The sequence below is a fragment of the Spinacia oleracea genome, chromosome 5 (assembly GCF_020520425.1).
Source record: "Spinacia oleracea cultivar Varoflay chromosome 5, BTI_SOV_V1, whole genome shotgun sequence".
Taxonomy (NCBI): Eukaryota; Viridiplantae; Streptophyta; class Magnoliopsida; order Caryophyllales; family Amaranthaceae; genus Spinacia; species Spinacia oleracea.
The window spans coordinates 52,364,993-52,382,319 of NC_079491.1; the positions used below are offsets into that span (position 1 = coordinate 52,364,993).

At 39.9% G+C, this 17,327-nt stretch overlaps 1 protein-coding gene across 1 annotated transcript; it reads right to left on the reverse strand.

Annotated features, from left to right (window-relative positions):
- Positions 1-2,060: 2,060 nt before the first annotated feature.
- LOC110791019 (CSC1-like protein ERD4) lies at positions 2,061-9,040 on the reverse strand. The gene is made up of 6 exons (XM_021995780.2): positions 8,481-9,040; positions 5,257-5,402; positions 4,873-5,148; positions 3,403-4,250; positions 2,735-2,990; positions 2,061-2,636 (listed from the first exon to the last, which is right to left on the reverse strand). Exons 1-6 carry the CDS (start codon positions 8,740-8,742, stop codon positions 2,292-2,294), a joined length of 2,133 nt encoding a protein of 710 aa, XP_021851472.1. The 5' UTR covers positions 8,743-9,040; the 3' UTR covers positions 2,061-2,291.
- Positions 9,041-17,327: the final 8,287 nt, after the last annotated feature.

Genomic DNA, 17,327 nt, shown 5'->3' on the forward strand with positions numbered 1-17,327 from the left:
TTGTGTTTGGATGTTGAAATTGTGTTTGGAATTGAATTTTGGACAAAGTTCCTGGATGGGAACGAACTTGGGAATTGGATTTTAGATTTTGAATTTTTAAGATTGGAACAAGTTCATTGTATTTTTGTAATTGGTGCTTCCGCTTGGAGTTTCCCCAACTTAAAGCTAAGTCGATTATGATCGTCATCGACCCTAAGGGGAGACACAAATTAGGTGTCTACATTATGCTATGAAGATTATTGGGGAAGTGAGAGAGTAAAGGAATTCTGGGTTGGGTGGTATGTAGGGTGGGCATCAACATGAGGTGAAGTGGATGAAGTTAGACGAGGGGTGGATAAAAATCAGCATGAGGTGAAGTTGATGAAGTCGGATGAGTGGTGGATGAAAATCAACATGATGTTCAATTGTTGGGAGATGTTGGCTCGGGGCTAGGTGTAGTGTTCCACGACAGTAGGGGGGAGGTCTTGGGCTGTGTGGTGTGGCAGTGGTGAAACAAGGGAGCCACAGGTGGATGAAGCAAGGCAACATTGTTGGGGCTTAAGGTGGGCATGGAGATGGGTTGTCGGCGAGTCGTGTTGGAGAGCGATTGTTTGTCCGTTATCCAAGCATTGCGTGGAGGCTCGAAGGGAAGCAATATCTACTCCCTTGTGATTGACGATATTTTAGAGTTGTGTTCCCAGTTTGATGATGTTTATTTTTCGTCTGTAAAACGTAGTGGTAATAAGGTAGCACGCAACTTGGCCCATTCCCAACCTTGGGATTTTGGGAAAAGAGTGTGGATGGATGAATTTCCCGATTGTGTTTTAGCTACCACTTTGGCCGAGTTAATTTAATCCCCCTTGATTGGGTTCTCTCAAAAAAAAAAAAAATTGAAATATTGTGAATTATGTCCAAATATCATCTCCTTCTCTCCCCTTAATTCCCCAGCTAAACTCAAACCCAAAAGTTCCTCGAAAAACACCATTTTCATGGTCATTGTTGACACTAAGAAAACTTGTTTAATTATTCTCCAATCTACTTCATTAAACAAGAAACTACAGGACGAAGTAACCGTTGATTTACATAGTTACCAATGGTGAAGTCGCTTAAGCGAAGCTTTTGGAGGGAAATGAATGAATTTGGTTTGCATTAAAGTTCCTTAAGTTCGAGGGCCATCTCAAGGCACATCACGACCTACAGGCAACACCGGCAAGATCCGGGAAGGCAACCCGATTGGGAGTCAGAGGATTCACTTACTTGGACTTGGAACAAGTATGGCGACGTATGAAGTCGCTAAAGCTCTTGGAGCTTTTGGTATGAAGTCGTTTATTAGGTAATGGCCCTAACGAGTCCAAACAAGTTTAACAAATCAAACCCAAGCAAAACCAATTAATGACCTAGATTATTCCCTTATTTTTGCTCGTACTACCACTTTTAGCCACGGCGGTTCTGCCTAGCCACCACCATACTTCCCCTAGCTCTATTGTGCTCCTCTTTCTAAACACATTACCAAACCTCATTGTATCCGATAAAGTTATGAAAATATAAGGGTATCCAGTGCAATTTTTAAAAAGTGGGAGATATCTGGTGCAAAAACATAATATATGTAACGGGAAATTAAAAACATAATCAAGTTGTAAATCTTTTAAACCTCGGAGATACTTAATAAATTTTTGAAAATACAAGAATATCTGTTTTGTAATCTCAGGGATATCTGGTGAAAAAAACGTTAAAAACATATTAGGAAGAACAAGTAAACTATGAAAATTATTAGGTGCACCAGGGTGCACCGTACACCGTATACCGGAGGGTAATTTTATGTCCAGTGGTGGTCTCTATTACATTTTCTCCTCATATGTAAGGAGAAAATGTGAGAAAGTGCACCGTACGCCCAGGTGCATGGAATATGATCTAAGTAAACTAAACAAGTTTAGAAATAAAGGGTAGCAAACCTTGGATCCGAATCCATTCGCGGATAGAACGGAAGAAATCACAAAGTTATGATCGGCGGACATTGATTTGTAATGAGAGGAGGAGATGAACTAATTCAAGGAACAAAAGGATGATAGGAGGGAGACAGGTTTCAGGAAAAATTATGAAATTCAAATTCCACAAAATTGATCCAACTAACAGAAGGTTACAACGAAATTGATCCAACTATAACTGAAGGTTCTAGAAATAGTTATATACACAAATCAACACCTCCTAATGCAAAACTATCAATACCTTCAAAACACTACACAGCTAGTGGAACTGAAAGAACAAAAGAGATAAATGTACATCAAACAAACACCAAAAACCAAAATTAGAGACTAAGCAGTTCCATAATGATCAGCATCTAGCTTATCAGAGGTCAAACTTGGAGGAAGGAATGACCTGTACACACGTTCAACATTTGGAGTTTCCTTGGATTCATGGCATGCAACTTCAAGAGCTGTGTGTTTGAAGGCGCCATAGAACTTCTTGTTACAGACGAACGCAAAGATGAGGGAAATTATAGGAAGTGGGATGATAAGAAAAACGTAGATGAACTTTTTCGCTGAAAAGTAACCTAGCATGGTAACTTGATAAAGCACTAATGCTGCAACAAATCTTGAATGCATATGAGGCCACATCCTCCCATAGCTCTCAAATGATGGAACATAGACTTTCAGCGCCTGTCATAAAGGAAAAACTTGTCAGATATCAAACATTCATAAACTACCATGTCTTAGTGTTGAAAACAAAATAAATCCAAATACATGCAAAGATTTACCTGATTCCTCATGACGAGCCATCCAAGGCCGAAATAGACAGCACCAAATGGAATGATAAGTGGTGCAATAACAGAGTAACATAGGGTAACTGTGAGGATAAGCAAGTCACCAGGAATCCTTGTTGCATATCCAAAATCACTAGGAGCCCAAGCTTCTTTCACTTCAGCTTCTGTCTTGCAAAGGTACTTCTTTTTTAGATGGAATATAATAAGTGGAACCAATCTTGACAACTCCAGCCCATACCCTACAAAAAATCTGCAGACCAATAAAGAAGAATATCATAACCAGATCAAGGCAATTAAGAACATCAATTGATCAGGTTTTCCAAAGCATTACATCTACAAATTCATTAATTTACTCAACGTAGAAAGTCAAGTCAAATTCACATAAATCACAAATTCTAACGTAGAATGGCAAGTAACGTAGAATGTAAAACAACTCCAAGGCATATTATAAATCACAAATTCTATTTTCTTTTCCCCATGTTTATTCAAAAATTATTTACATAAAATGAACTAGAAAAGGAAACTGCACTTTTTTGTCCGGAGAGAAAAAGAAAAATAGAAGACGGTGGAGTAAAAATAGAAAAATAAAAATGTTCGATTAGCAACGGACAAGATAAATAAGACTGAAGTAAAAATAGAAGAATGGAAGATGCATGTCTTACTTGAGAGCCACATATGTCAAGAAGAAGGTTGCATTATCCGGAAGGCCCTTCCCAAGTATTTCAGGAACTTTTTGTAAACCGCCCTTCTCCATGTCCTTGAAATTGCCAAGCAGGGTTCCACCAAGGGTCACTCCAATGAAAACATTCAGCACTATGAAGTAGAAATATTTGCCAGATGCAGCCCTCACTGCATGGCTCTCTGAAGAAATACCTTCGGCTTTTGACAGAAACATGAGTAACTTGGGAAGCAAAGCCAAAAATATTATGAGGGCAAGTTGAGGAAGATAAGCTTCCAATACAGTTCGAACTGGAACTATTTTGACTACAGGTTTTATGAAAGGAAGAAGCTTCACAAGTTTCTCCATTGTTGTAAATGCTGAGATAATACTTATCGGAATCATATAAAAGAAAATCATTAATGCAACGATAATGTACACAACGTACTTGCGTACTTCCCTGGCATAATAATGGAGAGAAAGGTTACTCCAAATCAGTTGGCGTGGTTCAGGAGCACCCTCTACTGTCCAAGTGTCCACCATTCGGGCATGTATACTCTGAGCAGCAGAAGCGGCAGCCACCGTGCTCGAAAAGAAGACGAGTGCAGAAGAAAGCTGTCTGTCTCTTAAAGTATCTTTCTGCTCAGCTTCTAACTTCGGGATAAGTTCATTTATCTTCTCATTGCAGTATTCTATGGTATCTACCTTCTTTCCCAAAAGACCAAGGAAGCCAATGCGGTTCATGGGCCTTACTCCTTCGGGTTTACCAATTGTTTTTGATTGCCCATAAACTGTTTCAGCACGAACAAGTTTCTTTCTATATCCCTCTAACTCCTCCCAGATCTCATTGACCTGTAAGATTTAAAAGGTCAAGCCACCAGAAGTCATTAGATATCAACTTAAATATTTACAGTAAGCTCAATAAAAAGGTTAATGGATATTGCAATCAATGCTAATAATTCCCCTTTAATTACCAGTTAAATTTCCTAGTTTAATACTAGTATTTCTGAAAGGTAAATATTACAACTTTTAGCCGAGGTAACTTTCGTGTAACTACTATTGGTGTTCTACAAGATAACATCAGGTTCTCTTACCTATCATCCAAAGCATAAGTTTTCAAAATGGAACTAACATAGCATGATCAATTTTATCCACAGCGATATGCAGAGTATATCAGTACTAAAGTTAGAAACATACTCCTTGCATCTATGAATAAAAGAAATTGATTAATACACAGACATCATAGAGTGACTGTCCTCTATTACTACTTCGTACTTGGTTTGCCACACTGGTTACTGAGACTATAACAACGTGAACAAGGAAATGTTGAACCACTCAGCATGAAAAATGAAAAAAAAATTTGTTGAAAGTCACCAAGTAATAGCATACTATAATCCAAATTTGTTACATAATGGGAGCAAAAAAGGGTAATCAGGACAGGTAAGAACTTACAGGAATTCCAATTAAAACCCACCTTTGAATTGTCTGTTATTATCATTGACCTGTAGAACGTATCTGGATAAATGGCCTTGAAATATGAATTAACTTGTTCCTTCCTGGTTTCACCTTCCAGAAGAAGGGGTATATCTCTTACAAGAATGGCAAATTCTTCTGCTCTTACTTCAGAAGACATCAGAGCTGCGGCCCTTATTTCAGAAACATGTTTATATGCCTTCCATAAGAGGTAATATGTAACCAGAGAAACCCAATAAACAGCTACCAAATGCACCCACATTCTCGGACTTTTTTGCTGTAAATTGAAGTCAGGCATTTTAGGTACTGATTAGAGAGGAAATGCAAATACTCAATAGTTTTTAATTTGTATAGATAATTGGTAATATGAAAATGCAATACATACTCCAATGTGTCCCATGGAGAACTTATCGAGCTCACTAAATGTTCCATTGCTTGTGGTGTTATTGAATTTAACACTGTGATCAGTGATTGTAACAGGCAAAAGAGCTGGAAGTAGCACAATTCCAGCCATAACCATCATTGAGAAAGCTGGGGAAAAAGGTATCAACATCACTAGGTTAGCAAGTTGCAAGAAAAAAGGCATGACGTTTTCTTGAAATTTCAAACAAATGGAAAAGAATCCAAAGCAAGAGTCATCAGAATGTATTTTTACACGAATTTATGTGCTTAACAAGCAAGGAACAAATGACATCCATATTTCATAATTTCTACACTATGTTTGTCCACTTTAATGATACAGTCCATCAGACAGATTAAGTTTGTCAATTCCACCAATGCCGACCTATTTGTATGAATACTATAAAGAAGCAGTATTGATGATAACAAAATCATTGAATTCTCGTAAAATACAGCCTATTATGTGAACCAACAATTATAAATGAAGCACTTGGTTTTTTACAGAAAGGAAAAATGCGAGACAGGGTTCAGCGAGTGAATATTAAACACGCAATAAAAAGCGACTGAGATCTGTTAAGAAAGGACATAATGACATAAAGGTTTCAGTTATTATGGTAGCTTATTATCACCTGAGTGTAACACTAATGGAAGTTAAAGGTCACCATCAAAATTCAAAGACACTTAGAAATTTCTTGAAGTAAATAGCACAACTGATACAGCTGCACCAAGCTCGCCCCTTACACATAAGCTACTTTAGAGGTTCACGAGACACAAGCTAAAATGAAAAGCAGCCTAGGGAATTACGTGGTTTTTATTAGTTCATCATGTTAAGGCCAGAAGCAACGCGTCACTTGAGCAATAGAATACCCTCACAAGGATTGAAGCTTAAAATACAATAGCTGCACATAAGGGAAAAGGAACAATAGAACTAGCAACTCTGCTGCAGCAGCAGAATGCAGCAGAATGCAGCAGTGATATCGTTGCTGCCTTTACGAGCAGCAGTAGAACCCATTTTTATTAATTCAAGAGTTTCTCTTTCTTGATGGCAGAGCAGATTCTATGATGTGAGTAACGGCTACTCCCACAACAAGGCCTTAGTGTCTCCTAAAATCTTCGCTTTATTCATACCAAAAGCCGCTCAACACGAGCATGCAATTTTTCCGTGGCATCACGAGTACCCTGAATTGCCCATAATTACTGGGTTGCACTATCAAGCCCCGTATTTTTTTTATTCCAATTGATTTCCCTTCGTAGACAATTTGATCAAAAAATTAGATTTTACAGTAAAGGAGATGGAATTGTATCGAATCAAAACATTCTAAACCAAAAAGAATACAAGCGAAGTTCAATATGCCTCTATCTAGGCTAGCACCCGTTGGTATCAGAGACAAGGTTCTGAGTTCTGAAATCCTTGAATTTGTGCCAAGCTTAACATTATATCTTTTAGAGCTAGATTAGAGGTCGTTTTTCCAATAACTGCAATAGAAATATACATTCCTATAACATGGGCACGTGGAGAGAGAAAATAAGTAGGGACCAAAAATCAAATATCATTGGCATACACTGTATTTGATATCATTGTTAGGGATGACCAAAAAATGAGTGATTAACCTACATTTTGATACCGTTTAAGGCAATGTGTATCCCTACACCATTAATCCAGATTTTGATAAAATAAAAGTTGAAAGTATTTACAAAAAATGTCTATGTTATGTTTTTGTTTTTGTTTTTGGGTTTTGTATAAGTTATTGAAAAACATTTCCTCTGCTAGTTTACCCTTAATATTGCTAAGCAAGTTTTGAATCAAGGTATTTGAGTGTATCATCCTTGATTTCTTCTGATTGTTTAATGTTCAGTTAAATGCCCTTAATGAATAAACAAAAGAGTCTGTATTCACAATTTGTTGTTATGTCCAGTAACAAGCATTACTCTTATCAGCAACAGCCACAAAACCCCAAGTACGATTTTGACCCTAATGGCTAATGCTTAAAAACAGTTGGGACGGACCACTACAAGTCTACAACCACTTGGGGGGTATTCATGAGGGACGACAACTGCTGTACATCTCTCAACTGTCCTACATGACAACAACTACCCAAAAAAATGCGAATTAGAGCATTATTGTTACCTTAAACCCAAATACAAATATAGTTTGCTCTACAAAATTAGCACAATTTGAAGATAGATTCAAACTCAGTTTTACAAACTGCATTTTCTACCTAAAAATATACACTCATGATGAGGTGGTTCCAAACATATATCACCATGCGGCATGTAGTTACACACGCTAATACAAGTACCTTTTAAAAAAAACCATACAATTACGATGATTCATTCATCATTATCATTACCGCCATTCACTCAAAGAGGCTCCCGCGAGAAGCGGGGTAAGGGGGTCGGACGTACGCAACCTTACCCCTGCAATTGCAGAGAGGTTGTTTCCAATTGACCCAAAAGCGACAACGGAACGACCATCTTCTAGTTTATGGAAATGACGCGAAGAGGTATTAAGAGTCATTTTAATTTAGTCCACTACATCCACCGCCAAAAGAACAAATGAATCTTTCGGTCCATCGGAAATTAAACTTATACAATTACAATGATTAATTAGATAAATTTGTTTTGATTAGAGCAAAAGTCATGTATGCTAGCTGTCTTTAAATTATTATATCAACTTTAGAAAATCAGCTTGATTGTGAATATTGTCCAAAAAAAAATGTTTGATTGGGTGAATAAAGTATCACGGCATCTTATTCTAAAACACAGCGAAAACAATCATTAAGAATTCTCAAATCCAAATTTGGGGAGATGAAGCCTGCTTTACCAGAAATAACGGGGACGCCACGTTTATTACAGCTAATTAAGAACAAAATAATTCTTTAATTATGTAAAGCCAAAAAGCTGGCTAAATTTTTAATTTTAATACTTCGAATTAGCCAGTGTTTTTCATTTCTTAATTAAAATATCGAGCATCACTCAAATATTACCTAGCCAATAAACAACAAAACAAGAAAATTTGGTACTAAAATGTGGAAAAAAAAATACACATTATAACATTTAAATGTTTATGTAAGAAGTACTTATATATTTGACCATCCTATTTTATTTAGTTTTATTATTAATATGCAAAAAAACAATTCTATTGCCAAATTGGGAGCAAATTTGTTGCGAAACAAAAGGAAAAGAGAAAAAGAGATAGAAAAATAATACCAGTGGAAAGGAAGACGAAATAGACAGCAGTATCAACACCAGAAACAGATATAATATCATTCTCTTTGGATGAAATAGCTTCCTTGATCCATGAAATCGGGTTACGAGTCCTTGAACTGGTATCCAAACCCTTAAGAATACGATTTGGGTAGTAAATTTCGTGGTTTTCGGGTTTCCTCGAAAGCCAGGCAAAACACAACATCAACACGACGAAGATGATCAACGACGTTACTAAAGACGTCAGAAATGAAATGAAATCCATTTTTCTCTCCCCTCACACTCACACTCACACAACCCCAATCTTGTTCAATTGATTTCTATTGGTTTTGGTAGGTTGAATTGTTGAAATACTGGGGAATAGAGGAGAAGCATTTACTGAATACTGTGTTTATTACGTGTGTTTTGAGTGTGTCGCTTTCTTTTCCAAAAGATGAACAACTGATTGAAGAAAGCGATGGTAGGGTTAAAGAGTTTAAGACACTTTTGAATTTATTAGGACCGTTACATCTTAGTTTTAGGGGAAACGGAAGAGTGTAAATGGAGGAACAGAAACCGTTAGATCTTTAGGGGAACTAACCGTTAAAAACGGTGGATGGGGGATGTTGAAACGTCTCAGGGTCATTACTCAATTATGCTAGCCACGTTGCGAATCCAAGTGTCAAGAATTAATGTTTGTTTTTTTTAATTCCAATTCCTGGACTATGGACCATGGTGCACATAGAGCATGGTGCACCATGTGTACCAAAAGAACACATGTGCATAAACAAAAGAACATGATACTACGACAAAAGAACATGCAATAAAATGTTTTACATGTTTGTTATAAAAAATCACAATTTATTAAAAATATAAAAAAATATATGTCCATGTTCTTTTTACGTAACCAGATGTTCTTTTAATTATATACTAATGTTCTTAAGGTGCACCATACTCTATGTGCACCATGATCCACCTTCTAAATTGCGACAATTATATAATGGTTGGTAAGCCGTCTTTTAAAGTGATAATTTTATCGAGGGCTTGTATTTTTAGTGGGAATAGATAATTCATATAGAGGTGAAAGTTGAAAGAAAAAATAGATGGTGAATTAATTTGAGTGTTACAGGGGGAGATGGAGTAACTGAGTGGAAGCATTGAATGAATATATGAATTAAATTGTGAATTGATGTTTAATGAGGAAGATGAAGAAAAATAGGTGTTGAAGCTGTAAAATATTTCGTATTACAAACAACAAAATGAAAATTTGAAAAAAAAAACAAATTTATGTATGAAAGATATATGAGGGTTACACGTGCCAATTAATCATATATGGTTATCCTTTTTAAAGACTAGGTATTGAGGTATTGATATATACACATTTCCATAATTTTGTCTTATATAATTAAAAGATACACTTTCTATTTGGCATATCATTATTTTCACTTTCAATTAAATTAACTAGTCTTATATGCACGCGTTGAATGCAAGATTATATAAAAATTTAAAAATATCTGTTATTACACTAATCACAAAAGATAATAAGGTACAAGTACAAAAATCCAAAATCCCGAATCTTCAGAGTGGCACTTAGAGTCAAGTCTAGGTCTCATTCATTGCATGTATATCATACCATGTGCTGGGAAGGTATGGGAACCCTCACCCTCCCACCATGGAGGGGCCCAATTGAGCGCAAAGTGAGCTTTCAAGTGCTCAGCATCAAAGCAAGTTTCACTCTTCTTCTGGGAAGACCTTGGATACATGATCTCAAGGCGGTGCCATCTTCACTCCATCAGATGGTTCGAATGGAGGTCAAGGGGAACATCGTTACCCTGAATGCATCTCATCCAAGGACTTAGATGGCTGACAAAGATCTGATACTGATAGAGCATGATGACAACGACGAAGACCTTTGGGGGTTCAGTGCTCAGGTAGGAGCTATTGAATCCAAAATGAATCCCATGGCCCGGCACATAATGGTCAAACGTGGAAGCTTCTTAGGCACCACTCTGCCACCACCTATCGAGTTTACTTTCAAGACTTCGGGATAGACTAATTGCTTTGGTCTAGGATACAAGCCAACTAAGCACGACAACAAGCAACAAGAGGCCAATCTAAGGGCCCGTCGGGCAGGTAATGATCAGTTCAAGCTACACCCCCATCAGCGTACACTCAATGGGTAATTCATGAAGGAAGGAGAAGATGACTTGTACTTTGACTTTTTGGAGCCTTTCTATGACACTTCAAAAGGAATCCTCTATCCTGGGTTCGAGATCTTCTAAGACTGTCATTTCCTCGAAGATGCCCCTCCAATACAAGACAAGGTTGTACCTGAATGTCTTGATTCATCAGCTTTTGGTCGTTTATTCGGCCAAGAAATAGCACCAATCATCTCCGAAGATACTATGGTCCAAATGATCACTCAAATCGAAAGCTTTGACCCATCCAAACTTATTGCTCCCAGTGAGAAGATTGTCAAAGGCTGGAGGAAGTCCCTCAAAATTACTGCTCTAAATGGCAAGATGCTCAAAATTACTGTGGGCGAAGGATCTATGATGAGCGAGTCCGAGTCTGAGAATGAGTCTGGATCCGAGTTTAGTGATGAGTCTAAGAGTCTAGGGCTAGAGTCTTGCATCAATCAAGTGCCCTTAGAGGCCGAACTTCAAGTCAAAGTTGTCGATGTAATTATTGCTAATTTCAATAATACTTCAATTTCCTCATACTCTTCAAATCCAAATTCAAAACATATTCCTAATCCAAACGACTTTGCTTCTCAAGAAACTGACATTGAAATCTTAAAAGATATCGAAAATCATGAAAGCAGGACGCCCATAATTGAGGAAACAGAAAAAGTTAACCTTTCTAACAGCAGTGATTCAAAACTAGTTCAAATTGGTTTAACTCTATCTCAAGCAGAGCGGGATGATCTACTTTCACAGTACATAGACGTGTTCGCATGGTCTTATCATGATATTCCAGGGGTTGATCCAAGCATCGGTCATCATACAATTCCCCTCATTCCAGGTTCAAAACCCATCAAGCAGAAACTCCGTCGCATGAAATCAGATGTTTCCCTTAAAATTCAAGAAGAGTTCTCTAAGCAGCTAGAGGTCGGGTTTTTTCGAGAGTCCAAGTATCCAGACTGGATTGCAAACGTCGTCCCGGTTCCAAAGAAGGATGGCAAAGTCCGCATGTGCGTAGATTATAGAGATCTTAACTGGGCCAGCCCTAAAGACGACTTTCCACTGCCACATATCGACATTCTGGTCGACAACACAGTAAATCACACCTTACTCTCTTCTATGGACGGGTAAGGAGGCTACAATCGGATTCCCATGGCAGAGGACGATATGGAGAAAATAACCTTCATCACACAGTGGGGTACATATTGCTACACAGTTATGCTGTTCAGACTGAAGAACGCAAGGGCTACTTATCAAAGAACAACCACAACCATCATGAGTGACATGATTCACAGAGAAATCGAGGTGTATGTCGTCGACATGATCGTCAAATCCAAAGAACGACATGAACACACAATAGTGCTTCGAAAATTCTTTAACAGACTCAGGTAATAAAATATGAGGCTCAATCCTCAAAAATGTGCATTCGGGGTAACGTCAGGCAAGTTGCTCGGGTATGTAATCATTTCTCGGGGCATCGATGTTGATCCTTCAAAAATCAAGGTCATTCTAGACATGAAACCGCTAGCGAATGAAAAAGAAATTCGGGGGTTCCTTGGCAAATTACAATACATCAGCAGATTCATATCAAAACTCACCATGATTTGTGAGTTATGTTAGGTTATGATACATATGAACAACATAAATCATGCGGAAAAACCTTAATGCCAGGAATCAAATTAATTGCACTCAATCATATAATTAGTCTAGGATGCATACACTTTGTAGCGTGCCCTCCCTAGTTGCGCCCGAACCGAACAAGAACAAGTCTTTAGGACTCCAAGTGTCGTCCCTCCGTAGAAAGTCCACAGCACGTCCGAATCCGCCTTAAGATTGACCAACTAGAATCGCCCTTAAGGTACTTAGAATATTCGGCTAATAGGGCAACAATATGACTGAAATTTTGCTCTCAAAATGTCACTCTGAATACTTGAAAAACTCGTCCATAAATTGTGAACCTAGGCACATATTTATAGGGCTATGGAAAAGGATTTAGAATCCTATTAGGATACTAATTATTTTAATTAGAATTTCATTAAAACTCTTTTAAACTAATTCTATCTATTAGGATTAGGATTTTAATCATATAACGAATTCCATTAGCTTTAGGATTCGTATCGAACACAAACGTTGCACGAGCACGAGCACGGCACAAACCCGCGCAGGCCTTGCGGCCCACACGAGCAGGCGCTGCTCGCAGCCCACGAGCGTCAGCCCACCCGCGTGCGCGCGCCATGGCCTTGCGCTGGGCCTGGCGAGGCTTTGGCAGCGTTGTGTTGGGCGCTTGGCTTGCTGGATGCGGGCCTGGCTTCGTGCTGGTCCTTCGTCTAGCAAGTCTCGTCCGATGCTAATTCGTACGATGCGCTTCCGATTAATTTCCCGATTCCGGAACTCATTTCCGATACGAACAATATTTAACATTTGCAATTCCGGAATTAATTTCCGTTTCGAACAAATATTTAATATTTCCGTTTCCGGAATTATTTTCTGAATCCAATAATATTTCCGATTCGGACAATATTTCCGTTTTCGGATATATTTCAGATTCCGGCAATATTTCCATTTCCGATAATATTTTCCGATAAGTACCATGTATCCGTTTCCGGCAACATCTACGACTTGGATAATATTTATATTTCCGATACGATCCATATTTCCGTTTCTGGCAATATCATCGTTTCCGGAGTATTCATTTTTTGCCTTTGACGATCTCAGCTCCCACTGAAACCAAGATCCGTCGATTCCGAATATCCATAGATGGAGTATTTAATGCCATTAAATACTTGATCCGTTTACGTAATATTTGTGTGACCCTACGGGTTCAGTCAAGAGTAAGCTGTGGATTAATATCATTAATTCCCCTTGAACTGAAGCGGCCTCTAGCTAGGCATTCAGCTCACTTGATCTCACTGAATTATTAACTTGTTAATACTGAACCGCATTTATTAGACTTAATATTAAATGCATACTTGGACCAAGGGCATTATTTCCTTCAGTCTCCCACTTGTCCTTAGGGACAAGTGTGCATTTCCTAATTCCTTTGTCGCTCGATGCTGGCTCTTGAACATAAGGTAAGAGTTGTCATCCTTATTATGTCCAGAGGTGTTTCTCATTTTCAGAGTTCAACTGATCAAATAAACAGATAATCATAGCCTATGATTCATCTTAGCACGGCCATGCATTTTACAGTTTCTAGCTCTCCGAGTGGCCTTGTACAACTTTCAGCATCTCATCCCGATTTATGGGAGGAAAATCCCAATCTTGCGATCTTGAGAATAGACTTCGTTTGATAGGTGATTACCTGAGCGTTGCCTTTATAGCCTCCTTTTACGGTGCGACGGTTGACAACGTCAAAGTAAGAAGTTGTCAAACAAGTAATCTCAAATCACTCAGGTATTGAGGATTAGTGTCTAATAATTTTAATGAAATTTACTTATGACAGATTTTCATCTCTTACAGTAAAGTTTCATAGGTCTGTCCGATACTAGTCTTCCCAAAGTAAGTATCTGTTGTGGGGTTTTTCCGGTGAGATACCTTGGAGGTTTCTTGGTAACTTTTAAAGATTAAACAAGATTGTATTTTTATAGAGAGAGAAAGTAGAGAGAAGGCAGAGCAGCAATTGCTCTAGAATGTATTGATTGTGACCCCTTTTTCTAGGGAAGTGGGAATATTTATAGTACTAGGTTTATGTGGGAATGACCTAATATTCCCCTTACATGATTGGCTGGGGAATGGGAGGAGGACACGTGTCCTTTCTCCTTACAATTCTCTGGTCCCTTTTGGCAATAGTGGGCTATTTGGGCCTATTGTGCTTAGTCATTCACTTGGGATACATACTAATTAAGCCCTTTTCCAGGTATAGGTTTTATACGTACATTTATACATACTTAAATACATACATTGTAGATACCTAGATTAATACTCATGCCCCGGAGTAGACTTCGTATGATTTCTGCTTAGGGGGCGCAATACGTGCCAGGTGTCACATCCTCATTGGTACACGAAGGCACGGTAATTTTGCCCACAACATTTGCCCCTCAAGAAGGGCATTTCTGGAAACACTTTCCGGGTATCGCTTCTTGACCTTTGATTTGCATCTTCATCTTTGGGTCAGGTGTTGAGGGGGTGACACGTGTCACCTTTCTCCATTTTGCCCCTCCCTATATATAGAGGGGGGGGGGTAAATTTCATTTTTTTACATTTTGTTTTCACAGAGCTCTCATAGGCGATTTCCGGCGTATTCCCACCACCATCAAGCGATTTCCGGCCACCACGAGACTCATCCTTTTCCTCGTCAAACTCATCCTGTTCTTCGCGAAACTCATCCTGTTCTTCACCGAGTACTTCGCAGATCTTTCAAGGTTAGTTTTCGCCTTTCTTTCTTGTTTTTGTTATCCTCTCGTCACTTTTCTCTTTGTTAGCGGCCGACCACTTAGTAGGGGTTTGAAGGTTTTATTTAAGATTTTTCCGCCGTTCATCTTTTGTCGGGGCGGACGTCCAATCACGTCTTTTTCTTCATTGTTGGTCACTCCTAAGCCGTGCTTCGTTCACTATGCAGAAGGCATGGCTAGAACCAAGCAAACGACAGATCCTACGCGCCTGCGCTTGCGGGAAGAAGCATCGACACCCCCTAGGGAGAGATATTCTTCCACCGCCTCGGCAGTCGACGAAGAATTTTCCGAACTCTTTCAAGAGATCGACGAGTATGTCGAGGCGGGGGAGCAGGCGGCAAGCTCGTCGGAGGGTACAGCGAGCCAGGCAGTGGGGGAGCCAAGCGTCGCTCCATTGTCAACGGCCGCCGGGGAGCAAGAGGCTGCTCCCCAGCTTGTTAGGCCCAGAGGACGGGAGGAGGCCCAATTGCTTCCGTCAGAGATTCACCCAGACGTGGGCTGGATGCGGTGGCTAGACAGGCACGGAGCCAAGATGAGGGATGACCTCTGTGTGGGGGAAGGGTATCAAATGCGCGTGCCGGCCGGTCTGGACTCGACCGTCAGCCTGCTTGCCGAGGGAGAATTCCCTGTGTATGCCGCATCCATCAAACTCGGCATGAGATTTCCTCCACACCCCTTCGTTGATGAGGTGTTAGATGGTTTTAACATTGGGGTGGCCCAACTGACCCCCAACTCATGGGAGGATATCTTTGGCTATATTGCCAAATGTGCGCTGAACGACGTGGAGCCGTCCTTCAACGCTTTTCTGCATCTGGTCTCCCTCTCTCGTTCCCCCAGCGCCGCCAAAGGGTGGTTTAATCTGAGAAGCCGTGGTACCTACCAGACAGTGGTCGGCAAGCTCAGCAAGTGGCATATGTGGAGAAAGAGGTGGGTCGTGTTTTACACGGACGACCAGGAGATGTATGAGCGGATGAGCCGCTGGAACTGCAACGCCAACTACATGGATCGTGACGAGCCCCTTCCACCCCTTACTGCCGAAGAGTGGGATCAGATAATGGTCCTGTTCAGGGCCAACACTTACCACTTAACAGTGGATAAGAGTTTCCATGTGCCGGCCGAATGGTTGCCGCACAGTAGCCAGTTTCGGAACGAGGCCTTTCTAGCGGCCGTAGGCTTAGGATATTCCATGACTCGAGGTTGTATGCCAATTTATGTGCCGCTCTGCCTTGGTCTTATTCATCTTTCTAACTTTGGATTTCTTTTGTTCACAGAGGAAGGAATGAGCAAGCTGTCGGCGGCGGATACCGGGAAGGGCGATATGACCGATTGGATGGCAGACATTTATGAGGCCAAGATGCAGAAAGCCAAGGCCGAGTTGGAGGAGAAGGTGAGTATTCTCTTAGGTTGTTTTTGCAAGTTAAGCTTCCCCCGTCCTGTGTCCACAGTGGACGTCTTTTTAGTGCTCGCCACTTTTTAATGACGGGCCCCTTAGTTAGTGTTTTTCCTGCGGTTGCCAAGGTGCGCCTCGTCACCTTTTAATGATGGGCCCCTTAATTAGTGTTTTCTCTTTACAAGTGACTCGTGGTTGATAGGGTACGCCTCGTCATTTTCAAGACGGGCGTCCTTTTTAATGACGAGCCATTTTTCTATGAGTTCTTGCACTTGATAAGGTACGCCTCGTCATTTTTAAGACGAGCGTCCTTTTTAAATGACGAGCCACTATTTAGTGACTTGTGATTGATAAGGTACGCCTCGTCATTTTTGAGACGGGCGTCCTTTTTAATGACGAGCCACTTATTTAGTGACTTATGATTGATAAGGTACGCCTCGTCATTTTGGAGACGGGCGTCCTTTTTTAATGACGAGCCACTATTTAGTGACTTGTGATTGATAATGTACGCCTCGTCATTTTTGAGACGGGCGTCCTTTTTAATGACGAGCCACTATTCTGTGAGTGACTTGTCATTGATAAGGTACACCTCGTCATTTTGAGACGGGGCGTCCTTTTTAATGACGAGCCACTATTCTGTGAGTGACTTGTGATTGATGAGGTACGCCTCGTCATTTTTGAGACGGGCGTCCTTTTTAATGACGAGCCACTATTCTGTGAGTGACTTGTCATTGATAAGGTACACCTCGTCATTTTGAGACGGGCGTCCTTTTTAATGACGAGCCACTATTCTGTGAGTGACTTGTGATTGATAAGGTACGCCTCGTCATTTTGGAGACGGGCGTCCTTTTTTAATGACGAGCCACTATTTAGTGACTTGTGATTGATAAGGTACGCCTCGTCATTT